This window comes from Colius striatus, chromosome 16, assembly GCF_028858725.1.
Source record: "Colius striatus isolate bColStr4 chromosome 16, bColStr4.1.hap1, whole genome shotgun sequence".
In the NCBI taxonomy this organism is placed as follows: domain Eukaryota; kingdom Metazoa; phylum Chordata; class Aves; order Coliiformes; family Coliidae; genus Colius; species Colius striatus.
The window spans coordinates 6,901,301-6,928,275 of record NC_084774.1 but is presented as its reverse complement, the minus strand read 5'-3'; the positions used below and the strand labels follow the sequence as shown (position 1 = coordinate 6,928,275).

Sequence of the window (26,975 nt, the reverse complement as noted above, 5' to 3'; positions counted from 1 at the left end):
CGTCTTCTCCACCAACCTCAGACATTTCCTTTTATCACATATCAAGGTTCAGCCAACGGTTTAAACTCAGAGCTGTGCGGGCTTTTCTGTGATTGAAGCCCCACAGCTCCTCACCACATGCTGCAAGCTCTTCCTGGGCTCCCCACACCCCTCCTTCATCATGTGCTTTACACCAGGTCCTACTGAACCTGCGACAGCTCAGAACGGGGACATGGCACAAGGGGCTTACTGCAGCCCAAGCCAGGCCACCCAGCTCCAGCAAACACTGTCCCACACCTTCAAACCCCAACCACCTGCCCAGCTGTTCGTTGACCTGCCATTAAGCTTCACCTAACAAACCCTGGTCACCAATGCTGTGGTCCTGCTGTGCTTCTACTCCCACCCAGGACTGGCAGTGCTCACTCTGCTCGGCAGCAGGCTGACCTGGAAGAAGTCTCCCAGCTCCTGCCAGCCTGTTTCACACCTGGATGAGATGCTCAGCACAAACTATTTGCAACACCAACCCCAGCAAGATCCCACTTTGGCGGAGACAGAGGAGATGGACAGTCAAATGTGCTCCACCTCCAGCAGCTTCAGAAGTTGCTACCCACAGGCTGAGCTGCTGCAGCTGGTCAGAGCAGGACACAAGTAGAAGGTTCAGTGATGTAGCCAGAACTGTAAAACAGGCTCAACTGAGAGTTTGTACTGACAGAGCTTCTGCTCCATCCCGAGCGTTGGCAAGTTTTCCCTCCCAGTTCGAGTGCCCACCATCATGCAGCAGTGTCACTCGAGTCACTTCCCAAGGGCAGGGAAGGTCTCAGCCCAAAAGCAGTGCCCAGGACCACAGAAGTTAAACAGTGGCTGCACCCCTGGGCAACCTGGTGCTCAAACCTGCTCTCCCATACACAAAGCTTGGGGACAGGGACCTTAGAACGACCCAGGGACGAGGACTTTGGCATTGACTGCCCCTCAGCCTCCTGCTGAGACTGCAGGCAAGTCTCTCCTCCATCTGCAATCTGGAAGATATGCAGAAGGTCACAAAGCTGCTGGTGCAGGGACAGGCAGATGGGCATCACTAACAGCCCTGGGCATCACTAACAGCCGGCGCCTGGGACCTTCCCAGCCCACAGCACTGTGATTAGATAACAGAGCTGAGCAAATGCCTCGCTGATAAGAACGCCCACCCCTGCTGTGCAAGCACAGCAGCTAAAGCAAAGAGCAGTAAAAAAGATCACAGACTGCTGGGTGACTGCTGGCTCAGCTCAAAGATGAGGCACCTGAAAAGCCCTGTATGACATCCCACGCCAAAACGGCCCCGGGACGGCACCACGCACACGAGCTGCTCCTCTGCAAAGCCACACAGGCAGAGCTCACCCAGATGCTCCTCTCATCACACATGGTGTCCAGCCAAGGCAGCTGCCTGCACGCAAGGCAAAGCCAAACCACATCACTTCCACCCTGAAAAACCTGGAGCGCTTGGGCCTCCAACGCAGGTGAGAAGCAGCCAGTGTGATAGCACACGGACCTCTGCAGCAGGGTTTAATCAGTGGGCTGAAAACCCACAAGCCAATGCTGTCCCTGTGGCTGACTGGCAAATGAAGGAACCAGACAGATGGACAAGGCGGTGTAGGTACCACAGTGGAGCACTGGTCTCCCAGCAGCCAACCTCCAGCTGCTCTCCAGGTTGCTGAGAGGCTTCTGAGGTACCAGGGGAGGAGGTAATTTGTGATGCATCTTTCTACTGCATGAGTAGGGGTCTTACCTGTTCCTGCTGGGAGATGCTACTGAGATGACAAAGGGATGTAAAGTGAGGGAAAGAGGCTGTTTCAGTTTGGAGGTGAAGGCAGAGCAGAGCTTGTTCACCTTCCCCAGTTTAACACAAACACCCTAGTAAGCAGGAAGGGGGCTGGTACTGACAGGAAAAAAAACCCTGCACTCGAGAAATTCCCACAGCAGAGCCTGAGCAGGAGCAGTTTGAACCACTACGATGGTCCCATGCCACGCTCTCACCTTCCCACGCCAGCTACTCCTGCAGCCCCAAAGAGCCGTGCCTCAGTGGCCAAAGGAAGGAGGCAGGTGGGTGGAAAGGATGAGGCGAGTATGAGCCACCTTCAGAGGCACTTTGTACTGCTATTTCACAGCTCCTGCCTTTTCTTTCAGGCAGGCCACGGCTTTCCTCCACCTCCAGGGGCCTGAGCTCATTTCACTGAAGGCAAGAATGCAACCAGGGTTTTTTGGAGGTGGGTTCCACCCCCTCCCTTCCCTTCTCTCCCCTATAAAACAAACATCTGCTCCAAATTTTCAGCTCAAGCTCTGAGCAAACTCTCTGAGTTTTCCGACGTGTTTCAAGGCAAACAGATCAATTAGAAGCTGGCCTGTAACCCCCAGCACAGAGTCAGGAACCCAAGACCCTTTTATATTCAAAAAAGAAGAATTATACAACACAGGAAGTTTAAAAAAATGCATCAAAAGGCAGCAGAGCCGAGGGATGAGCTCTGCTCTGCTTGGGGTGAGTAACAAAAAGAGCAGAGAATTATTAGAGCTCTTCCCATGGTAAGAGGCAGGCCCTCTGCAGAGCTGATTAGCCAGAAAGCAATGCCTGGGTAATTAGAGCTGGCTGAAACCCTTTTGGATAAACATAAATATTAATTGGGAAAAAAAAACCAAATACTTTTTATTTTGCACAAAGCAGGATTGCATTTTGCACAGTTTCAGTTTTGAAGAAGCACAGGAGAGGCAACCACTTTTCAAAGCAAAAGGCTTCCTGCACAGCCAAGTTTGCCCCCTCCTCCCCGCTCCTCGGCCAGTTCAGCTCCTGGAGAGACACAGGGAGTCGAGGAGCTCAAGGAAGAGCAGGAGATGGGTCCTTTCCAACAGAAGAGGTTCTTCATCTGGGAGCCCAGCTGGCTGGAGCCCCTGCTCTGCTGAGTCAGAGCTGCTGAGGGAAGGGAGGAGGGGGGCCACATGCTGACAATTCACACACAAGGTCACTCTTCACACAGCACTCACAAAGCCCTACACAAGAGTCACAAAGGAGGCATGAAGAAGAGGGCTGTCACACCAGCCAGGGCTGCCCCCTCCTCTCAGCACCATCGTCCCACAACCTCAACACCTCCCAGCTGGCAGAAGGGAAGGCTGAGCAGTCTGATGGTGGCCAATAAGGCTGGCTGGTTTGCCTCTACATCTTCCAGCACGTGTGCTGATGCCACCCAACCCACCACACACAAACCACTCACTGGTCAGCATCCCTCCAGGCCAATCACATTGCTGTTAAGAGATGCTGTTAACACTAAGTGCTGTGTTCTTAGGTGCCAAAAGCTCCTTCCACAGGTCAGCTCAGACCTCACTCACTTCCCCAAGTAACCTGAAATAAAAGATGTCCCCTCACCTCCAAGCACAGAGTGGCATGCAGAGCTGGCAGCCACACACCCTTGGCTCAGGGAGAAGCTGTCAGACTGACAGCTCCCTGCTGCTGAGGCATCAAAGGCACGGAGGAGGTCCAGGGTTTCCCTGGACCTTTCTCCAGCCATGCTCCTCTCCAGCACTGGGGTGACCTGCAGCTGCAAGCTCTGCTCCCCTGTAAGGTCCAGGTCAGAGTGCATCAGAGAGTCAACCACCACCCCAACGTGGCTTTTCAGGAAGGCGAAGACAAGCAAACAGTTGACTACTGCAACCACCCAGAGCTCAGAAGAGGTCAGAAGACAGACAAGCAGACTCTGGGGAGGCAGCAGCTCCCTGACACCCTCCCCAGCAATGTCAAAGCTGTGAAACAAATGGCACCAAGGCAAGGAGCAATGACTGTGGCTGTGTCCAGAGGTCCTCTCCCCCCAGCACACCACAGCATTAGCCCATGTGCCTGAGGCCACCTGGAGACTAGCCAGCTGTCCCTCTGCCCCCTCATGCACTGCCTACCACGCAGCAGGAGGCTTCCCGAGCTGCAGCTACAGGGGCTGTGCTCTCACCAAAAGGGTCAGCAATGGAGTCAGGTCCCACAGCACTTCCCACCTCTCCTTGGGATAAATACACACCTCATTTCTGCCAAGCCCACTGACTGCAGAGAAAGGAGCACAGATCCACTGTGCTGGGGTGTGGGGTGATCATGGAGACAGACACCTCCCCAAGCCATGGCCATCTATACAGACATGCCCCGAGTCCAAGAGCTCCACGTGTGACATACCATGGACATTCACCCATGCTGAAATGGATAAAAACGCAGGGACATCCCTACTTAAGACAACTAACTTGTATCCAGGGGGATGTGAAGCTCCCTGTCAGTCTCCATATCTCAAGAAACACAAGAACATTCATTACTGACCGATGAACACAGCAGCCTTTGACCTGTAGACCCCCAGACATTGTCTGCTGGAGCTGCTCTTCCTGGTGAAGCAACACCTCACCTCTTGACAGCTGACTGCTCTCCTCTGCTCACAGCCTCACTCATACTGCAAGTCAGAGCCAAACCAGTACTGTCACAAAAGGCAAACCCCAATCCTCCTGCCAGCCCCAAAGCTCCTGCTCTGCACACCAGCATGGCTTGTCTTCATGGGGAGAAACGAGTCAGTCACTGTCCATGGTTAAAACTACTCTGCACTAATGATCAGCCTGACCCCTGATCCCTTTCCCCTCTGGTTCCCACCACAGTCATAAAAAGTTGCTCTTCAAGGGGGAGATGTGCCAGGAGGGGAATACATCAGTGTATTTGCAACATCAAGTGGAGCTGTCACACACCTGGCATTCCCCAGGCAGTCTTCTTGTGCCCAGAAAGCACATCCAGATAGAGCCAGGGAAGCTGGCCAGCAACCTAGTGCTGCTGGCCATTGACCGCGTGGCTTTGCCTCGCCTGCCTAGGTACACAGTCACTACTTGTGTACACAGCACAACACTTCCACCTGCAGCTCCCACGCTCCTGCCCAGGAAGCGTTAAAGCAAAGCTCTGCTGCTCAGCCCTGCAAAGGAAGAGGATGGGTGCTGCTCAGGGTGCTGAGCCCACACGAGGGGACTGAGAACGGGCTGAGGTGCTCAGGTGCAGACCATGGGGAAGGCATCTGAGAGATGGAGCTGAGGATGCAGCAGCTCTTGAGGCCAATGCCCCCTTGCTCCACCATGGCTCCTGTCACCTCTCAGGGCTGCAGGCACTGTGGGAGCATCAGGTGTGTTGGGAGGCAAATGGGCAACCGAGAGCCCATGGCCACCAGCCACACAGTGCAACACAGGAGCCACAGGTAATTTTCCACTGTGACATTTAAAGGAAGACTTTAAAGACATTAAAGGAATCGGCTGCCACGTGTTCCTCTGCTCTTGCTTTTCGTTCACTGGAAACCTGGGGCCTTTATTTTTCATCTGATTTGTTCATCTCAGTCCCTGGGACACACTCATTGCTTTTCCTGATCTGCTCTTGGCCATCTGCACAGCACAAGAAGCGCTCACAGCCACGGCAGTATCATCACTGTTATCACCATAGCTTTGGTACAGGAGCTAAAGTTCTCCAGCTCTGCCTAAAGTCAAGGTCCCAGCCTCACAAGGCCTGCAGCATGTGCTTGGGTTTGCCCTGAGGAACAATTGCACATGTAGACATCAGCAGGGATCTCCATCCATCCCACCATGGGCCGTGGATCCCCGTGGTCTGCAGGCACCGCCAGAAACCTGAGCCTGCCCAGTGAAACAGACGGGAGCTTGGCCTTAGTTTAAGAACAACAAAGTCCAAGGAAGGGCCACACTCTTCTCCCACTCCCACTGCCTCAAAGCTCCTAGAGGCCACTCTGGGAGCCTCATGTTCCAGTGATGCTAACAGAGCCCAAGGCTCCTTCCACGCCTGCCTGAACACACTGCTGGGCTGAAGCAAGAGGACCTCAAGGGTCCCAAACTGGAACCACCAGCATTTTGTGCTCCTGCCACAGAGACACAACCATCACCTCCACCTTCTTTCTTTACCTGAGCCCCTGGGCAACACTAACAGCATCCAGCCTTCCCACCTCGGGCCAGCACCACTTGCCAGGAGAGACGACAACCGCTCCCCAGCCTGGCTGCCCGGCATCCCTCATGCAGGGAAAGCTGCACCACGGCCAGGACTCAGGGTACATTGCCTTCGTGCCAGTCCCCTCTTCCTCACCTGCAGCATCCAACAGAGACCCTGTCCTGGCACTTGGGGTGCGTGGGGGCGGGAAAGGGAATTGAAGAGAAACAGCAGTAACCTAGAGAACCAACACCAAGGTTGAAAGTTCCCCAGTGCAGGGCCTCCCTACTCCCCCCTTTCCCACCCATCTGTGCGGTTCTGCACTTGCGTTTCTCACACCCCTTCTGCCCTGCTCCGGGGCCACGGCACGGGCTGGAAGCTGCTGGCAGAGAGCTGTTGTGCCCGTAACTGCACCCACGGCCCGAGGCTGACCGGGCTCCACCTGCCCCGGGACGAGGGCAGGGCATTACATTGGGACATTCTGCGTCGTTTTCTTCTGCTTTTTGTCCCTTTTCGCTTCATCTGTTACTCTGAGACGTAACCCCAAGAAGGCTCAAACTAATCCTTCTGAGGTTCCTCGTGGATTTTAGGTGCTGTCAGGCACGGCAGCACCTGGGGAAAAAGGCCCCCGGGGAAGCCCGATGCCGAAGAGGGATGCAGAAAGTTGTGGGGCGGCTCCGGGGGCGGGGGCGGCCATGGCGGTACCCGGCCCGCGCATCCCGGCCAGCGGCCGGCCCCAGGCACGGAGCCCGGCCCCCGGGCTGCCGCGAGGGGAAGCGCTGGGCACAGAGAGCCTGGAGTTCAGAGGGGTTTTTTCCCCTTCTCTCTCTTTTCTCCTCCCCACCGACCCCCCAACGCCGCTTTGCGGCGGCTCCCCGGGACGGCTCCGGCCGGGGCCGCCCCGCACCCGTCTCCCCGAGGGACCCGGAGCTTTTTCCTCCCCTTCCTGGCCGCGTCTCCCGGCCTTTCCCCCGCTCCCCACCGCACTCACCGGCTCCCTCGATCTTCTCCGAGCCGCGGCTCCAGGTGACCTGCCGCGTCTCCAGCTTCACCTGAAAAGTTTTCCGTTCGGGTCTCTGTGACTTTTTGGAGTAGAAGAGGGTCATGACGGTGCCCACCTCCAGGCTGCGGCAGAGGTTCGCTACCTCCGCCTCGCTGGGCGCCCCGGGGCCGCTGCCCGGCGCGGCCGCCATCAGCGCCGCGAACAAAGGGGAGCGGGAGCGCCCGGAGCGCCGCCGCCCTCCGCCGGACGGGGGGGAGGAGGAGGAGGAGGAGGAGCGAGGAAGGCCGAGGGGGAGGCGGGGGGCGGGGAGGGGCGGCGGCGCGCGCCGGAGCGCGGCCCCTCGCGGCGGGACGGGCGCGGGACACGGCGCCGCGCGCTCCTGGGGCTGCGGGGGTGGGGGGAGACACACACTCACACGCGCACACACACGCACACACACACTCTCACACGCACACACACGCACACACACACTCTCACACACACTCACACGCGCACACACACGCACACACGCACACACACACACTCACGCGCACACACACACACGCACACTCACACGCACACACACACGCGCGCACACACACACACGCACACGCGTGGGGAGCTCCGCCCAGTCGGGGTCTCGGGGGAACCCCCCCACACCGTCCGTGGGGTCCCGGCACGCCACAGCGGAGTTCGCGTGAGGCGCTGCGTGGGCAGCGCGGCCCGTGGCGAGGCACACGTGGGCTCCCAGGACACGCCGCAGCGCCGCTGCCCGTGGGACCGGCGGCTCAGCCCCCGCAGCTGTGCGGGGCGAGCGACGCCCCGGCCAGGCCGGCGGCTGCCCCCGGAGCCGCTCCGGTCAACCCCCTCTCGGAGACAGCCCCAGCCCCGGGACGGCCCGAGCGGGGTGGCTGGTCCTGGGGACAGCCCCTCGTGGCCCGGCCGCGGCTGCCGCAGCTCCCTCCCTAGATCACGGCCGGGCCCCGGCTGGCCAAGGGCGCGGGACGGGTTTGCGGGGCGGCCGCGGGCATCCCGGTGCGGGGAGCCGCGGTGGTGGGAGGCTCTCCAGCCCTGCTCCGGCCCGGCGGGAGCCCACACAAAAGCCGGGTTAGCGCGGGGATAAGCGCTTGAATTGGGAAGCGTTTCAGGGCGGTTTGCTCCATTCATGTGGTTAAAGCCTGCAATTTCCCTTTCTGCGCTGCTTCTGGCCTTCCTCCCCGCACCCTCCTCCCCATCGAGGCACCCCGGGGCTGCCCTGGGCTGGGGACGGTGCAAACACTGAGGCACAGCAGCCCCGTGAGATGCATCGCTGTGTATGGATGCACAGATACACGTGTGTGTGCACGTCTGCAGTTACACACAGCCTGTGCCTGCAGCCCCACGGCACGCACCCCCCAGCCCTTATCTCCTGCTCCAGCCCACGGGTGGGACTGGAAGGAGCCCTTTTTGCTACATGAGGGGCCCATTGCCGAGTGCACCCTGGGCACGAGCAGCTCCCCGGCCTGCTGCTTTACCCACCTTCAAAGGGACACATATGAAGAGCCCCACGAGGTTCGTGGGTTCTTTAGGGTCCCCCTCAGTGCTGGGATATCAAAAAGACACAGACAAACACATTAGGAGAAGAATGACCCGAGTGTGACGGCACTGAAGAGGCCGGGGACCCGCTCAGCTGCTGGGAGCCCTGGATGGCATCAGCTCAGCAGCCTCTGCCCCCTCCCCAGGGTGAGCTGCCACCAGCTCGCCAGGGAACTCACTCCCTGCCCTTGTAACCGCCTCGCTTGGGACCGGCAGGAAGCAGACGGCTCCCAGTGGTCTTAAAATAGCCGAGCACTGTGGGCACACCCTTGTTTTTGAGGGCAAAACCTGAGAAGGGAGCGTGGCCATGGAAGCAGCAGCAAAGGTAAGTGGCCGGTTGCCAAACGCTGCCTGTTCTCGCTGATGGCGAGCGCCCGCCTGTCACCGCGTCCTCCAGCGCCGGGTGGCTGTGGCTGGCACGAGGAGATGAGGCTTGTGGTGAGGTGCCTGTGATGGGTAGTTTGATTCTGAGTTTGGTTAATCACTCTTTAGCCTCGCATTAACTGTCTGTGTCCATGGTGCTGCATGCCCAGGCATGTGACCGGGCTGCTGTCCACCATGGGCCCAGCTCCTGGCTGTGGGCCTCCTGGCCCCTCGGGGCAGCAGCAACTTGTTGTCCCATCCTACTTGTGCTTGGGCTGCAGCAGGCTGGGTGTATTTTGCTTTGTTCTCCCCCTGGATTGTGCCTGATAGGGCTGTAGAAGGTGGGGGCCCTTGCAAGTGTCCCCTTGCAAACCTGCTGGAAAATGTTGGGTTTTTTCCCTTTGAGAGGACTCAGCACCTTCCCCTTTGCAGTCCTGAGGTGTGGTGTGCTGACCTGCCCCCATCCTGTGGGATTCAGCAGCTGTATCCTCTGCTCAGGACCGGGCAGCAGGCTGCTGGCCACATGACCTCCAGCTTCAGGACAGCCCCTGGCTTTGCTGAAGGGCTGTGGAGAAAAACCCATGGAAATGAAACCCTGACAGCTCCCCACAGGTAAGTGCAGGGGGTCCTCACAGGAGCTCCCTCCTGCCCAGCGGGGTTGGCACAGGGCAGTGCCAGGTGTCCCCTGGCAGGCACCCTCCTGCCCTTGCCAGGCACTGAGACACCCCTGGATTAACCAACTGGTACCAGATGGGAAACACACTGCAGCTCCAGGTTCCCTGTCCTGCTCCCTGATGTCCACAGGGCAGCACACACGGTTTTAATATCCCAGAGTCACCTGGGTTCAATTTCCAACCACCCTGTAAATCCTGTCAGACTTCAGGGGGGATAGAGCTGCATCCAGCAGGGTTTGCAGCCTTCCCTGTCCAGAGGCTCGTGCTGCAGAAGATCCAGTTTCAGCCTAAATTTTGCCCCCCGCACTGGTGATGTCCCTGCTGCCTCAGTTTCCCTCACACCAACCGCAAGCCCTGTGGGGGTGGGATGTGGCACGTGTCGTGGCTGTTCCTTTGTGTTTGCACAGTGAGTCAATGGAATTCTCCATTTAAAGTGTGGGATGTGTGGTCCTGACCCTGCTGTGCCACAGACAGAAATACAGAATGAATCCTCCTCAGGTCCCTGCCCAGGACAGAGCTGGCGGGGCCCAGCCCCTGCTCCCCAGCGTTCAGAGGGAGCCCAGTGCTGGTTTTGCACCAACATACTTCTCCCTTCCACTGCCAGGCACAGCACATCTCAGCCTGGGACATCAGTGTGGCTTTGAACCTCCAGGCAGAGCACGGCCCAAGGCCACCAGCACCCCAGCCTGGCCAGGGCCACCGCCATGCCTGGGAGAAGGCAGATCTGATGGGGGATGGATGGGGATCCCCTCTGTGAGGGCACAGCCTTCTCACTGCAGTTGACAGAGAGGAGGGAGAAGCTGCTCAGCAGCCTAGGGAATTTAATTCAGCCAGGTCTGAGCACCGGGAGGGCTGGATAAGCAGAAAGGGGTTATTTTAACAGGCTGCATTGCTCCAGGCACAGGCAGCTTTGGAGCACGATGAGCCCCTTTCCCTCTGGTCTGGTATTCTCTCTGTTGCACCTTGGAAAGGCCCCAGGGAGTAAATGCTAACTCCTGCCAAGCTGCTAGTTTGTGCAGCCACAACCAAGCCCCTGAGGATGGGGCAGCAGGAAGCCCTGCTCAGGGCTGGGCTGAGCCTGACCCCGCTCATGGCCTGTGGGAGCACAGCAAGTGCTGCTGGGTGGTCATGGAGGAGCCAAGGCCCATGACAGCCCCAGGCTCCCCAGGGACACCAGGCCCTGGGCTGCTTTCCAGTGCCAGGGACACAGATGGCAGCCATCAGCCTCAGCACCCTGTCCCTAACCAGGGCAAGCACAGGCTGCTGCTCTCGCTCCATCCTCCCTGCAGAGGGCTGTGAGCTAGGGAAAGGCAGCACAGAAACCACCCCAGAAGAGCTCAGGCCTCGCCACATCCCACTGCTCCTGCTCTGCGCTGCCCTGGGCAGGGGTTTTCCCAGGACCACATGAGAAGATGTTGAGAGATGTTCCCTGGGAGGCAAAGCAAACCCACGCTGAGGTGGCTCGTGTGGAAACCCACAGCAGCCACTGCTCACACAGGGGTGAAGCAGGAAGGACCAGGAACTCAGCCTTTCTGTACCCAAAGAGCTTGGAGAGAGGGGCTGCTGCTATTTCAGCATGGTATTTGAGGCAGTTTGCCCTGGGGGTGCACAAATGAACCCCAAGAAGCACACTGCCATGTGAGGAGCACAGATGAGGGAGCAGGGAGGCAAGTGAGCTCATGGACCACCTCATACCTCAGCATTAATGGGAGCTGAGGGCCAAGCAGCAGGGCTGGCAGGACAGCCTGCTCAGCTCTGTACAGAATCATTAGCTGGAAAAGGCCTTTGAGTCCAACCCCTCACTGCCAAGCCCATCCCTCAGCATCTCATTTATGTCTTTTTAACTATCTCCAGGGCTGGGGACTCCCTGACCTCCTTGGGCAGCCTGGGACAGGGCCTGACAACCCTCTCAAGGAAAAAGTTCTTCTGATATCCAATCTAAACCTCCCCTGGTGCAAGTGGAAGCCATTTCCTCATGTCTGTCATTCATTACTGGAGAAAAGAGATGGACCTGTCAGGCAGTTGCTGAGTGATCAGCGTCCTCCAGGCTAAACACGCCCCAGTTCCCTCAGCTGCTCGTCATAAGTCTTCTTCCCCAGACCCTTCACCCCTGCCAGGCCTCCAAAACCACTCCACGCTGTGATGCTGCAGCATCAACTTCTCTCCCTACTGAGGATGTGACCAGACAGACCCACCACAGCCCACGGTGCCCCCAAGACTAGCCATGGCCAGGAGCTTCATTTCACATCCCTGGCATCATTCTGACCTCCTACTCACCCCTGATGAAGACACAAGTGCTGCATCAATCCCAACCCACCTGGCCCCTGCCACAGCCTCCATGTCCATTCCAGCACCTTCCCACAGAGGCACTGCCCCACTGCAGCACCAGCGTGGTGCCAGGCCCACCCCTTCCCTCCCAACCTGAGGTGAAAGAACACACAGACACCAACCCTCAGTTAAGTTGTAGGAATTTATTTTAAATAACCTACAGTTGATTAAAAGGGAATTCATGATAAAAATAGAAGATACTTGTTGAGGAAAGGCTGCAGGAAATGGTCTTTGCACACACACTACGCTAAACAATGCCTCTAAGACTAATGATTATAGCAAAAAAAGGTTTCACATTAAAATTCTGCTTTTTCAGTTTTTAAAATTTTTTTACACAATTACAAAAGAAAAAAAAAATAAAAGCCCTAAAATCTGGATTATTTTCCTTTTTTTTTCTTTTTTTGGACCAATGCTCATTTCCCTCGAAATTGTATTGACCTGTGAAACTTCTTTTTACACAATAAAATCTTTCAAGTAAAAGAGGGAGTGGGGCTTAGAAAAAAAGGAGGGGAGGGAGGGGGAGAAAAAGAAAGGTAAAACAGTCTGCCAAACCTAAAAAGTAGATAATTCTTGACGTGTACAGAGCGTGTTCAGAAGAAAGAGTGATGGGAATGGCACCTGTTGCCAATTTCACTCGCCCCGATTCCACACGCGCCTCCCCGCCGCGCAGCTCCCTCCCCCACCCCCTCCCCAGCGCTACATGATCTTTAAGATCGAGAAGAATGAGAAAAAAAACCCAAAAAACCTGTTTTAAATATTTTAAAATAATTAAAAGAAATAAAAATTCACATTAAAAAAAAAAACAAGAGAGAGAGAAGCACTCAGGAGGCCAATGGCCCATCACTCTCGGCTCTGAACAACAGGCTGGGTGGTTGCAGTTCATGTCCCAATGCCACCACTGCTCCAAGTGACAAATTGAAAAAGCTTTGGGGTGTTTCCGTGACTCTGGTGACGGCTGTAACAGGTGCGTTGGGTTTCCTAACGTTTTGTTTCTTTGTTAAATCCTGAAATGGGGTGGGAAGGGGGGGGAGAGGAAGGGCAGGGGTTAAGGAGTCCATTTTCTATTAAAATATAGAAGTTATTGCAAAACCCTAACTGTAAAAACGCACCAATATAATTGGATTTTGTATACAGTAGCTAAAGATTCCCACGCTCTCGGTGTGATGGTGAATTTGCCTGGCGGAAGGTTGACAAATCCCCCATCCACTTGCCCTGCCTCGAGAGAGAAAAAAAACCACACAGACCAGACAGCTAGAATTTGGATCTCTGAAACATTTCTTTAAATAAGTTGTCCATAGGACAACTGGCTCAGCTCCTTTAGGATATTTCCAGGTTATGCTTTCTGCAAGATGTTGGCTGTTTTATCTTGATGCTCACTTGCCCCTTTCCTCCCCCTTCCCCAGCATCCAAGGACAAGTAAGGCTCACAGTTTATCAATCTCCCTAAAAACCAGGCTACTCCCCCTTTATTTCGCATAAAATTCAGCTCATTAAAAACAGGTTAAAACTCATAGTCTTCCTCTGCCATGTCGATAGCCCAGGCAAATTTGTCTCGTTGGGTTTTGTTATAAATCTTCTCTATAGGAATTCCCCACTTCTTACACCTGCAGGAGAGGAGACGCTGTTAGAGTCAGTGCTGGGCTCTGCTCCGGTGCCAGACACCACCCAGCCCAGCACCACCAGCCTGCCAGCTGCCACCCCCACCCAGCACCTCCCAGCATGGGGCTGGCTTTGGCATTGCCTCAACAGACTCTTCTATGATTTCTGAAATTGTGTGAAGACAGAAGGGAAGGGCACAGGGGCAGCACAGGGGCACTGCTCTCAGCCACAGCCCTTGCCTGCCAACTGGGGGGATGGGACAGAAGTTCCTTCCAGCACCCCCAGGCAGATGCTTACCAAGCAACAGAGATCCTGGGATCCAGATAGTTGAGTTTGGAGGTGCTCAAAGCGATCTGCTTGTTCTCCTCCCTATCTGTAGCCTGAACCTCCAGCTTCATCAGTTGCTCCTCAATCCTCTGCACTGCCTTCTTCTTAGTCTCCACTGTCCTGAGGTGGGAAAGAAGCAAAGCGTTGAATTCTTACAGCTTTGCTGGGGCTTGAGATAGCAGCACGGTGGGAACCCAAAGGGACTCTGCTCAAGGTAAGCAATGCCACGCCACAAAGGGCAGCTGTGTCAGCACAGATGGTGACACCAAACACTCAGCACATGCAATTAAGAACTGACATTTTCAAAGAGGCAGAGAAGAAATCTTAAGCAGCAGTTCTGTTTAAGGGTTGGAAGCAAAAGCCTGAACTGTACTGATGCTACACCCACTTTTAAAACCAGCCCATCTATCCTTCTAACAGTCCCACTGTGACTGTGCTCTCAGAGTCCCTTTCCCTCGGCACCCCCACAGCCCTGGGAAGTGCACATGCAGCTGGTGGCTCCTGGCTCCCTGTTCCCATGGCACTGCTGCACACAGGATTCATTGCTCTGCTGGGGCCTGGGAAGGAGAGTGCTCAGCACTGGCTGCTGCTCAGCTCTGGGGGCTGAGACACAGTGGAGGCTAATGCCAGTGCCCACAGCAGGGCCTCAGTGCCCCCTACAGTCCTCGACTTGAAGGCCATTTCCTCACGCACAGAATAAAGAGGGCACAAGAAAGCCTGAGGAAGTCTTCCCAGAGCAGAGTCTGGCGGAACAGAATACAGGGTGAAGGCCCCATTTGGAGCTGAGCACTGGGAGCATTGCAGAGCCTCAAACACAGCCTTACTTTTTAGACTTCTCGTCCCTCCGGACCTTGGCATCAGCTTTGGCGCTTTTCAGTTCCCTCCTGGCATCAGCTAACTGCTCCTTCTTGGCATCGATCTAGAGAGGCAAAACCAGACAGCAGCACTGTGAACAAGCTGCTGATGACTGTGGCAGTCACCCTGGGCAGCACGACCCAGGGAGTGAATGAGTTTGTGACCAGGTTCAGAATCTGGTCAGACCCACTTCTGCAGAACAAAAGGCCACTGGCCTTTCCCTTTGCTGTGAAGCCCAGTGTGGTGGAATGCTCCCCTCAGAAAAGAGGGCCTCACTCATTTCCAAACACATGGGGACCCTGGGAGCTTTCTCATAGCTACAATCAAGCAGGCAAAGGAGTTGGCCTGGCAAAGGACTGGGCAACAGCCCTTCTAGGCAGCTTGTCTGCCTCCACTGTGTCCCATCAAACAACTCTCTGATGACGACATGGAAGGATGATCCCTGTTCCCTCAGCAGGAATTGGTTCTTGCCCCAAATCCTACAGGCTGAAAGCTGTTAAGGCTTCAGGCAGTTCTTCAGTAAGTTCAGGATTCAAGGAGACTTAGCATTTTGCAGCCCCTGTTCAACCACTCCCCTTAAACATCCCCCAAGCTCTAAGATCCAGGGTGAAGGCAGCCATGTTAGGTGTTACAGAAGCAAGGGACACTGCAGTGCCAAACCAGAAGTCCTTATTGTGAAGGTTATTCTAAAGCCAGACCAGGAACAGACCTAACCCCTTTGGACCTCATGGCCTTCACCAGAAACAATCTGCAAAGGAAGAGGTCAAGTCAGGGGGGCATAATGTACCATATACACAGCCTGCACTGACATGGCCTGGGAGTCACACAACAGGAGTGGACACACGCTCAGGGTTCTTTAGAGGACACAAACCAGAGCTACAGACTGCTGCTCTTAAGTTTCAAAGGCAGCAGAACACAGAGCTGTGGGATGAAGGGCAGACAAAAAGGGTCTGGTCTTGATCTCTAAAAGTGAAAGATGACTCAGACTGAAAGGTGCCCCTTTCAGCACACAGTCCCTCTCCAAGCAGGCCCACCTCTGATGCAGCACTAACCAGCTCCTCACAGGGAAAAGCAGGTTCTGCTGCCATTCCACCTCAAGTGAAGGGGACTGTGACTGCTCAGAGGCAGCACGTGGAGCCCTGCCCCAGCCCAGGAGCTGGGTAGCCTGGGGGTACCTTGCTCTGCAAGTTCATCATGGACTTCTCGAAGGTCTTGGGCGGAGCTCGCTGGTGGTTGCAGAGGATGGCGACAGCCCTGTTGGCACGGTTGTAGGACAGGATCTTCGCTGGGATGTTGTCATCCGCTGCAAAGGGGAAGAAAGTGGTGAACCAAGGGGTTCTCCAGTCCCACTGACTGCAAGCTCACAGTCACTGCAGAACTACCCTTCCCCTCCAAGAGGCCAGTCTCAACACAGCACTCTAATTACAGTCCTAAGAGCTTGAGTGCTTCCATCCTGGGCCCTAATTCCTCCCGGGACAGTTTCTTCGACAGAAACAAAGACACCATTTGCCCCTCAAGAGAGGAGAAGCACATTCATGTTCAGAGCAGAGGACAGCAGGACCACAATGCTCCAGACACTGCTGGGCTTCAGAGATCCAACGTGCCCACATTATAAAGTTAAGTGCAAGCTAGCAGTGGTGAATGAGCAGCCAAGAAACACAGGGCTGTCAGACACACCTGCCTTGCCTCCCACCTACAGCACTTCACAATTAACAGAAAGCAAGTAAGAAATTTGGTAAAGGACAGGCAGAAACTAGCAAGCACACTCTGGTGTGCTCATGAGTCAGCTCTGCCCTGCCTCAGTGATGGGCTGCTCAACTACCCCAAAAGGTTGTCTGACACAGCAGGTTTTTGGTCTGACCTCAGCTGTCTTATACTTGCACTGGGAGAGCTGCAATGACAAAGTGGTGTAGAGAAACAAGACTTGGGCTAAGCCAAGGAAGCCAGGTAAGATCTGTTCCTCTCACAAGACTTACGATTGGTGAGCTCCTTGAGCTGCTGCTGTAGCGTGATGGAGGCGTTGTAAGTACGGAATACCTTGGCTGTCAGTCCCTCCATGAGGTCTTGAAGGTGTTTATTTAAGATACTGGTCTAAGGAAGCCAAAAGGAGGTAACAGTTAACACTAGAATCAACCACAGCATTTGTGTCATCTCTGGATGTGTGGGTGCTGGAGACATGCAGCTCATGGCTGAAGCCTGGTGTGCTCAGACTTGACCACAATAGAATGGCCACAACACTACTGAAACCACAGGAAACATGAACAAAAAACCCATCAAATATTAGATTGGTAACAAGTACAAGCAGCCAAAAAGGTTTTCTTCAGTGTGAAGGTTTTGGTTCCCAAGAGGTAGAAATATGCCTGTGCCATCCCAGGGAAGGTGCCTGAACCACCACAGTGCTCCCAGAGAGCCAAATGTGCAGATGGGGGTGGCATCTGAAAATCTGTCACCTCACACAACCATCACCTCTGAACTCTGAAAAAACCTCCCCATGTCAGAACCAGCCAGGCTCAGCAGGGCCAAAGCCCATCGCTTCAGGAACCTGTGGACACAGTGGATACCAGATTGAGACACTTTCACTGATTTTAGGCTGCTCGAGTCAGCTCTGGAAGAAAATTGCCACTGAAAACATTTCTGGAATAGAGCAGCCATTATTGCTCAGTGCTCAGTGAGCCTGTTCATGGTGCTCTACCACCACCCCTCACCATTATCTACGTGCTTACATTGAGGCGGTCGAAGAGGTCATCCTCGGGCTGCTTGTTCTCCATGAACAGCTGAAGGTTCTTAAACACCTGCAGGAAAAGAAAACCGATAACTTCAGGCCCACAGAGTAGACAGTGCTGGGCAGCAGTGACCCATAAGGAAGCAACAACACTGCCAAGGAGCCACTTCCACTGTTTTCAGGCAACAGTGACAATGCTGATGTCACTTCCCAGCAGGGAAAGACCTATCTCTCAATACCATGTTTGTGTTGAAGGTTCCTCCCCCGCAACAAGAGTCCTGAGCATTTAATGCCCTTTCTCCTCATCTGTTCAATAAAGACCTGATTCTGCTCTGGCTTAGCTGCCTAACAGAAAGAGGCTCCAAAGCTACCACCTTTCCATTACTCTCCATCATTACTCCAGTCCAAAAGACACCTGAGCCATTTCCCAGATTGAAGCTGCCAAAACTCAACCCTTCTCACTTCTGCATTAAACATTTCATACCTTTCCATCCCAAACAAGTATCATTAACTGACTCACTTTCTGACTGGGTACCTAACAAAGTGACAAAGCACCTTCTTACTGCCATCAAAACTGTGTTGACCACCTTTTCCTGCAGTTCCCTCTGTGTATGTGTGTGGACGTGCCTTACCCTCTTCTCAACAGGGACTTTGTTGTAGTATCGGATGGAGTCTTTTCCGAGGAAGTCAAACTCAACCACGTATTCCTGGCCATCCAGTTCAGGATGCAGCTTGATATGTTCCACTCTCAGAGAGCAGCAGCCCACAGTGTCAGCTGTCTCTCCTTCTTCTTTTTCATTACCAGCTCTCAGGGCAAGCTATGTTGATATCAAGACAAGAAAGGTAAGTATTTCAGACCATCCCATGCTGGCAACTTTCAGACACTGGCCTAGAATCAGCAGCGTCCACAGAACAGAAAGGGAAGAAAAGGCATTGGAGTGGATAAAACTGACAGTTAGAAAATTCTAATGCAAACAATATGAAGTTCTTTAAATGTTTTAAATAACCCTACACTACAGCCAAAATCTACCAATCTACCAGAATACTTGTTTATAAAAGAGAAGACTTACCAACTTTTGCTCATTAAGTAACTCAAGCTGCAAGACAGTTCTGACTAAAGGAAATCCACTTCTAAACATCTGATACTTTATAAAAATATCAAACTGACTCCCATGTGAACTCAACCTGACACAAAAGAATAAAGTCCAGTTGTTCATCTTCTATGAATCTATCTCTTCACTGCAAGCTAAATAAATACACTGTAATAGCATACAGGACATTTGGGGTTATAAAAATTATCTGAAGGCTGTATTTGATTGCATTAAAAACATGTTTTACCAGTACTGGCTAAACCAATTTGTGAAGAAAAACCTTCAGTGTACTTATGAAACCACAATTATTCAAATCAGAATTCCCTGGTTTACACCAAACCATTCTGAACAAAACTTATTACTTTAGTTGGTTAAGACACCACACACTACCAAGGCAACAGCTCTCTGGGAATTGGTTTTAAGTAGCTTTAAATGCATCAATATAACTGCAGTTTTCTTTATGCTGTGGTAAAAAATATCAGCATAATTATGAAACCTCACAACTGTGACCTCAAACTAAAGAGGTGAGTAATCAGCAGAAATTCTCAGCAGGAGACTTGAAAAGTTGGGGAAAAAAAGTCCCCCACAACTTCCCAGTAATCCAACTGGGCAATTGTGGAAGCAGGCTGCGAATTTTGCCTGAACTAAAGCAATGCTGCCTGAAACAGCCATGTTCAGTACAACAGTTCATTGCTCCAGGTTCCAGGTAATGGGAAGGAAAAGGAGACAGGAGCCTGCCCCACCAGGAAGCCCCAGGAACTTGGCTAAATGCTGCCTTAGGAACAGACACAGCATTCCTGAACGCTCCCAGCAGGAGGGGGAAAGGGAGAGGAGTGTGCTGGGGAAGGAGTCTTACTTTGTCAATGAAGTACAGTGCCACAGCCCTCTGCCTAACTTTCATCTCTTTGGATTTCCAGTCTTCTCGATACTGATTCCGGATTTTATCTACGCACTTCTTCAACCTCCGAGCTGTCTCGTACTTCTGCCAGTCCTTCTCACCCTGCAGAGGAAGTTGGAACAGAGTCAGCTTTAGAAAGCAGGCCAAGGACCAGTTCCAATCTGCATCTCAAGTCTTTGCCAGTCTGCGTGTGGCAAATGGTCTCACTGCACAAAAGCACTGAGATTTTGCTGCTGAACAGCTCAGCTTTAAACTATGCTGCCGTGCAGCTGTAGGTAATTCACATTTCCATGATATTGAACGCTTCCACGGAAGCAACTAGAAAGACACAAAAGATATTATGTCTTCCATGCTCTCAACATAGAAATGGTTTCCTCTCCTTTATTCAGATGACACTTATGTTCTTTCAGCTGTGTAATTAAACACCCATAAAACGTAAAAGGAACATTAAGAGTTCATCATCATTATTATACATTCAAGACATGGCAAAAAGAGGGCAGGAATTCACAAGGAACAGAGATTTCTTTCCTATACTTGTAGGACAAACCTTTTATTTCCAGTTCAGGAAAAAAACCCATCTCTTAGACTTCATGAGAAGAACCTAAATCATAACCCGAAAGCGATGGCTACTTATCTTCCAGCAGGTTTATAACTGCATTTATGGAATTGATCTGTTGACTGGTTATTTGCCTCCACAGCAGGCTTTGTTTTCCTTCAGTCACAAGCTCTTTATCAGCCTTCTCAGTCAGCAGCCTGGCCACATTTTTTGTTTTACAACTGACTAATTAGCAACCCATGGTTACAACTTCACTACATCATCAGGCAGGGGAAGGTAGGACAAAAAGTAGGTAAAATATCTACCACGGTAAGCCCGTTCTTGGATAAATTGCTTCCTTTCTAGGTTTACACACGGTAAAGGATTCCTACTAGGAACAACAAAATGATGCTTTTCAAGAGCAGTTTTCCAGATTTCATCTGCTCTCCTGTGCAGCAATTATATTCTTCCTTTTCAAGGGAGAACAGAAGCCCAGAAACTTTCCTGTGTTTTTCAATCAGTGTAGGATGAAACAGTAAGACAGATTTACCTCCTCTCTCTTAGCCAATGGCTACACTTGCTTCTTGGGGACTTGACAAGTGAGATTATATATTTTTTAACTAGATCTTTACCTTAATTCTTGAGCTAGGGTTCAACATGATGTATTTGATAGAGCCTTGGATGTTCTCAGTCCATGACACCAGCCAGGTGACTTTGTTATCATGCCGGACCTCCTTCCATTTGTGTCCTGGGGGAGGGGGAGGGATCTTGGAATCCCTGCAGAGAATTACAAAACAGCACATAAAAACTATTTAAAGAGACTTCCACGGCATCAAAATAGAGAAAATAATGAATATCACCCCACACAACTGAGGCAACATAACTATGTGTTCCCACATGCAGGAAATCAAGTGAATCAAAGTGAATAAAGATGAGAAATGTGACCGCTATCAATATGTACCTGCTGAAGAATTCTACTATAAGTGGGAACACACTGCCAGGACCAGCTTTGATTTGTGGTCACTGCAATAGTGTGGACATCTATCAGGACAAGACTGAAGAGCTGCCCAACCACCTTAAGTCTTCAAACCTCAAGGAATACAAAATAGGGCAACCTACCTAGAAGAAAATTAATTTCTGGAAATCCTACCAGGAAAGACTGTTTAAGCAGATGCGGGTTGTAGGCAGGAGGAAGAAAATATGTTGACAAAGCTCTACACAAACCCCATGATAGCATTGCTCAGTGTTTGCTTATATGACTCAGTTTCTCATCCATGTAAGATAAGCAGCATGTGTATTTCTACTTGTTTGAGTATCAATATATATAGGATTTAAAAAAACCCAGGCTCTCTAGAAAGCAAACCCAAGATGTGAAGCAGCCAGTGCTCACTTGCTGCAGTTAATGATGATGTCTTCTGGCATGATACGTCTCTTCAACATGCCCATTTTGGGATGGTTCCCACGACCTCGGAAGAGACCTGGGGGTTCAATCTTGAAGTTGGCGATCCTCTCCTTGTGGTTGTCCATCACACAGTAACCATATTCCTTCAATAGCCGCTCATTCTCCTCTTTGATTTTCTAAAAGACAAACCCCAACAGCCACGGTGATATGGTACATCCAGCACCACACATCTCCAAACGCCACAACTTTAAAACCCCTTTTTATATTTGCAGCAGACTAATACTGAAGACCTGGCTGAAAACCAGATCCCCACCATGTCAAATGCAGGATCAACACATAGACCAGCAGCTTCCTCAAATGGAAAGCAGGGGGGGAATCTCATTAATATTTACAAATATCTCAATGGTGGGTGTCAGGAGACTGGGGCAGCACTTTTTCTGTTGTATCTAATGACAGGACAAAGGGTAGTAGAAAAAAGCTGGAATACAAAAAGTTCCATTTAAACATAAAGAAAAACTGTTTCACTATGAGGTGAGGGAGCCCTGGCCCAGGCTGCCCAGGGAGGGTGTGGAGGCACCTTCTTGAGAGCTTTCCAAACCCACCTGGACACGTTCCTGTGTGACCTGATCTAGGTGGGACCTGCTTCTGCAGGGGGTTGGACTAGATGATCTCTGAAGGACCCTTCCAACCCTACCATGCTGTGATTCAGTGCAGCAGCACAAGTAAACTGGAAAAAGGGAAAGAATGTGTGAAACCTCTCTTAAAATTTGCGTTTGAGGGAAACAGGTTGGGACCGGTGAAGGCAGCTACAATTTGGCTACAGTAGCCTCTATCCATTAACAGAGTTACACAAGCAGCACAGTACTGCTGCTTTATAGTCTATATTCAGCCTTTGACATCCACTGGACTTCACATCTTGTTGTTTATATGTAGAAACTCAAGACTCCCATGTTTGAACTCAGCACTGGAAAGCAGGCAGAGGAATGTGTCCAGTCTGCTACACGTCAAGTCTGTGTCAGCAACTGGTCTCAAAGCAGGACACAGTCTTCTAAGTAAAAATGTGCTGAGATCTCACTGCATATTGCTGTGCTCGAACTCTTAATTATAAAGAAGGAAAAATAAAATCATTGCAGCTCAAAACATCTGACCCATAGGCAGCACTGGTGTGCCAACTAAGAAACTAACAGAAAAAGCCACTTCTGCTCCATTGCAGTAGAGTAGTGGAGGGGAACTGAGAAGGGCTTACCCACATGTTTTATAAATGAAAGCAGCAGTAAGACATGGTGAGGCCCCTCTCACCCCAAAGGCCATAGTTCCAAGCTGCCAGGCTCCTCATTCAAAGGACAATTACTGTAGAGCTGCAAAAGATCAACTGAGAACCTGGGGCAAGTTTCCAACTGCCATTGTACTAAGTCTCAGTCATCCAAAAACTATTTAGTTCTCTCCCCACAAGCCACTGTAACCATGTTAGTATAAAATACAGTTTGTTTTTTATTCTAGTCAGAAAACTGGATTATCTGCTATTTGTTATTTTATTCACTAATGTCACTGCTGCATCCCTTCCACTATGCCCAAGTTTGCCCTCCAAACCCAAGGTGTTTCCAAAATGAAAATCTGAGTATCCACTCCTCATTACTGGCCAAAGACTGAGGCTCCCATGGAGGCGGCACCTCTGATTCTTTTTATTTACTTCAGCAGGATCAGGAGCCTCAGCCATATCAGTATCACTTTAAGTCAGGATGAAGATTCAGCTGTAAACACAGTGCTATGCCCTAACTGAGCTACAGAGCAAATACTCCAACAGTTAACATGAAAGTAATCATTTGAAAGCTACAGATTTATAAACAGAAAGGCAGGCAGAGGAAAGATTACACCAAGATGTTTACAAGCCAGCTAAAAATCAAGAGGTCTCCTAGATATCCCTCTGGTACCTGTTTGTCCTCCTTGGACATCTGTTTCCTAGCTTCCGTCTGAGCTTTGAAATACTGGCTCATGTGGGTGAAGTCACACTTGCTGAGGTTGGTGATAGTGCTCTTCTCTTCAGAGGTCATTTCCTTGCAGAAAGAAAGAAGCACTTTAAGTTGTCATACATAGTGAGTTTCCAATGCAGAGTCTGCCCTACCCAAGGCAGTTTCAACAGGAATAATAGGCAGGTTCTCACTATAAACCCCCAGTAATCCCCAAATTCTCACACTTGCTCACTCCAGCTAAGGTCATTGAAAAAAGAACACATAGCAGAGTGCTGTCCTTCCAGTGGTCTGATCTCTGCAAGCCCTGGACAATACCATATCACCTTCCTAAAGCACTCTCTCAATACTGGCTGAGACTGTTGAGGGATAGGGACAAAAATCCAGTAACCCATCTAGGGAAACTGTATCAACTGATCTAAAGGTTTGATCTCATGGCCTATGACTGAGGTGAAATTCTGAGATTTAGGTCTTTGGAAGGGGTTTCCTTCTAATATAAAGCTGGCTCTTCAACAAGGCATGTAGTAGATCAGCTATTCCCCACTGTGCTATAACAAGCCAGTTTGGGTAGGAGAAGTCTGATGTTGTTGAGTTAGAAAGGTATTTGTGACAGGGTCTTTCCTGGCACAGCTACAGGGGAAAACTGGAAACTTCATAGCCATGATCTAAGGCAGCTTTTTTAGTTGCCTTAAGCTAACTTCCCTGTGCATGGAAGAGTAGTCCCTTTTTAACTGCCCAGTGCTGAGGACACACTGCCCATGTCTGTGGTCATTGCCTACCTTTCTCCAGTCTTTGAAAAAGTTTTTCCTGAAGATCTCCTTTGTAGTGTACTCATGATCAAGCATTTTTGCAAAGAACGTGGCAACTTCTTCTGCTTTGGTACTCAGCTTCATGACTTTACCTACAAAGAAAGGTTTTCTTTTCTTAAAAGGATGGTAAACAGGAACTGAAGCAAGAAAGAGGCCACAGTAACTAGCTTAAATGGCAATATATTTTCACCACAAAGTTTTCCTTAAAGAAAATTGGATGGACAAAGGAAACAGACAAGGACAATTGCTTGACTTTGATCATAAACATTTTGAATAAAGTCTCTTCTGGAATCTAAACATTAAAAAAAGAAACAGCATCTGATGCGAGAGCAGTCAGAGAGAGGGGGCAGGAAGGGGAAAAGGCTCCTGCAGGAAACCCTATGCTGAGACACCCCAGTGCTGTGTACACTCCTGGGCAGACACTGCTGTTTGAAGTGATGGAGGCAAGAGGTTTTCTTAAATTCCATATTCTGGCACTCAGACATATGGGAAATACAGTCTCTCTACTCTCCTACCTGCAGAGGGACTGTGCTTTGGAACATCCCTTCTAGCCATTAGCTATTTCTAGCCAGGAAAAGCCCTTCCTCTGTATACACCACAAACAAGCTGGAAAGTGATGCCAAACACTCAAATGCCCTTCAGTGCAGGGAACCGTGTCAGGATTCTGCTAATTGTTTCCTTTGCTGTGGGAATGCACTCCTGTGTCTCCAAAGCTAGTCGTTCCTGAGCTTTCGCAGACCGGAGGAGTCACATTTCAGCTTATCTGCAAGACTGCAGTACCAGGTGAAACTGCTGCAAGGGAAGGCTTTAAAACACCCAGGAAAAGAGGCTGCTGCAACCTTGAAGCTGTGGATCTGACATCTAACATTCCTATTTTTGGTCCAGACTGCATTCCTGATGACATGGCAGGTGCCAGCGATCCCTGGGAAGGATTCTGCATGCAGCTCACATCTCCAGGTAGTTACAAGGAATATTTCAAGTCCTGAGGGGCTGGCAGACAATCAACACCTGTGGATTTTTTAACGATCACTTTACTGCACAGAAGTGCAAGAAGCACTACTCTTGATTTTATGCTTTTGGAAAAAAATACCATACTCTGGATTTGCACGTTTTAAAATGTTGTATCATCTCCAAAATTAAAGCATGGGAGTCGACTATAAAGCTTTAAGATCTCTAAACCCTTGTAAGAGAGGACTTAGCAAAAGATCCTCCCAATGATCCGAGAGTATTCCACAATTAAATTAAACCAACAGCATCTCTGCCAAGTTTTAAGCTGCAACCTAAAATACAGCATTTGTTTGCTTGTAACAGGAAATGGGGGAAGGGAGAGACAGCAAGGGAAACGTTTTTTCCAGGCTGCAAGTCTAGTCTGAAAGAGGCTATCGAGTCAGTAACATGTTATGGAGCTGAAATGACTGACATTTTCCCCAAACAGCTCAAGACTTAGTTGCCTTTACCTAATCACTTTAGAACATATTCCATTGGACTCAATTTCCTCCTTTTTACAAGGGTTTGAAAAGGCCTGGACATTTAAAGGAAAAAAGAGATGTATTGCAGAGGTGTGAAGAGGAGTTCCCTGACTCAAAAACTGAAAATCAGAGAGGAACCAGGGGACATGATTAGCAGAAGAGACTACATGGCCATGACTGAAATGCAACTGCCACCCTCAATGCACTTACCTTGCCTCATCTACAGAAAAACATGCAAGTTCAAGCTACCTCTGGGGTATGAGCAAGAGCTTGTTAACCCACAGTCACTCAAACATACAGACAAGCTCTGAAAGATGGCTTTGGCATTTCAAGCTCCTTCACTGAGCCTGATACTGTAGGCACTAACAATAGCTCCAGCAGTCATTATGTTGGATGAAAGCAGGCAGTCCCACCGCTACGCAATCACCAGGCAAGGGACAGATTCCTCCAGTGAGAGCCTGCAGCCTGGCAGCTGCCTGGCCAGCCAGAACATGATTAGTGGACTCTACAAATCATCCCAGGATAATCTGGAAATTAGACAATGCTTTGTGAGCACAGAGTGCAGCTCTCAGCAACTGCTGTGTAAATCAGACATCTGATTTTTTTGCCTAGTTTCTCAGGAAGGCTGATGTGATTGCTTTATTTCCCAGACCCCACTACCCATCCCACAATTGTTAAGCCTATTGATGAATTTCTGCTGTGACAGAGACAGAGGCTGCAAAAAATTCCTGTACTTCCCAGAGGTTGTGTGATATAGGCAGCTAAATAGGAGAGGAGCTTATTGCTACCTGCACCAAAGGGATTGCTACACTGCAATTTACCCCTCTACTTCTCTAGACAGCAGGAGACATCAGACATTCCTCAACAGACAAAACCAATTTCCAGCTATCTATCAAGTTCTTATCAAACCCAAAGAAAGAAGTCTGTAGGTATCCCTGCTCAGATAGCCTTTAATAGGATGCAATATGCTTATTTCACTACATTGTTGCTGGAAAGGAATGCCACCTATTTCTCAGTATTTAAAAACAGTGTGTCACATCACATGAAAACAGCACATTGCTCCTGGAAGAGCTCCATGTGTAGATGTCCCCTTCACCAAAAGTTACGTTTTCATTCATTCAAATGCTTCCAACTTAACTCAGTCCTGCGTTCATTTGATCCTTCATTTAACACGATCACAGGACTAAAAGGAAACACACGGGTCATCAAGTCCAGACTCCAGCAGGCATCACATCATATAATCCCTTCCACATGAGCCTCTAACAACCAGCCAACCCAGCATACTGGAATCCCACATCAATTAGTTCTACCACACACAGTGGTTAGCTAGTAGGACTGACTTACACCAGAGTGCTGTCTCCTTGAGGCCAGGGTCATCCTGTGCATTCCTACAAGACCTTAATCTTCCATATCAAAATTCAAGCATTTTTTATTCTGCTCATGCCACC

At 51.0% G+C, this 26,975-nt stretch overlaps 2 protein-coding genes across 5 annotated transcripts in view; both read right to left on the bottom strand.

The window, feature by feature from the left end:
• PLCG1 (phospholipase C gamma 1) overlaps window positions 1–7,205 on the bottom strand; it is a 48,263-nt gene extending 41,058 nt beyond the window's left edge. For all 4 annotated transcript variants that reach the window (XM_062009104.1, XM_062009107.1, XM_062009105.1 and 1 more), the window contains exon 1: window positions 6,924–7,205. In XM_062009104.1, the coding sequence (XP_061865088.1) occupies window positions 6,924–7,125 (202 nt within the window). In that variant the 5' untranslated portion in view covers window positions 7,126–7,205. The remainder of the gene's footprint in view (window positions 1–6,923) is intronic.
• A 4,777-nt stretch (window positions 7,206–11,982) lies between these two features.
• TOP1 (DNA topoisomerase I) overlaps window positions 11,983–26,975 on the bottom strand; it is a 65,938-nt gene continuing 50,945 nt past the window's right edge. Inside the window, exons 10-21 of the mRNA XM_062008954.1 lie at window positions 24,029–24,150; window positions 23,214–23,336; window positions 21,271–21,458; window positions 20,513–20,657; window positions 19,304–19,447; window positions 17,989–18,174; window positions 17,358–17,426; window positions 16,611–16,725; window positions 15,810–15,937; window positions 14,604–14,698; window positions 13,750–13,899; window positions 11,983–13,457 (exon numbers count right to left, since the gene is read on the bottom strand). Of these exons, the coding sequence (XP_061864938.1) occupies window positions 13,355–13,457; window positions 13,750–13,899; window positions 14,604–14,698; window positions 15,810–15,937; window positions 16,611–16,725; window positions 17,358–17,426; window positions 17,989–18,174; window positions 19,304–19,447; window positions 20,513–20,657; window positions 21,271–21,458; window positions 23,214–23,336; window positions 24,029–24,150 (1,568 nt within the window). The 3' untranslated portion in view covers window positions 11,983–13,354. The remainder of the gene's footprint in view (window positions 13,458–13,749; window positions 13,900–14,603; window positions 14,699–15,809; window positions 15,938–16,610; window positions 16,726–17,357; window positions 17,427–17,988; window positions 18,175–19,303; window positions 19,448–20,512; window positions 20,658–21,270; window positions 21,459–23,213; window positions 23,337–24,028; window positions 24,151–26,975) is intronic.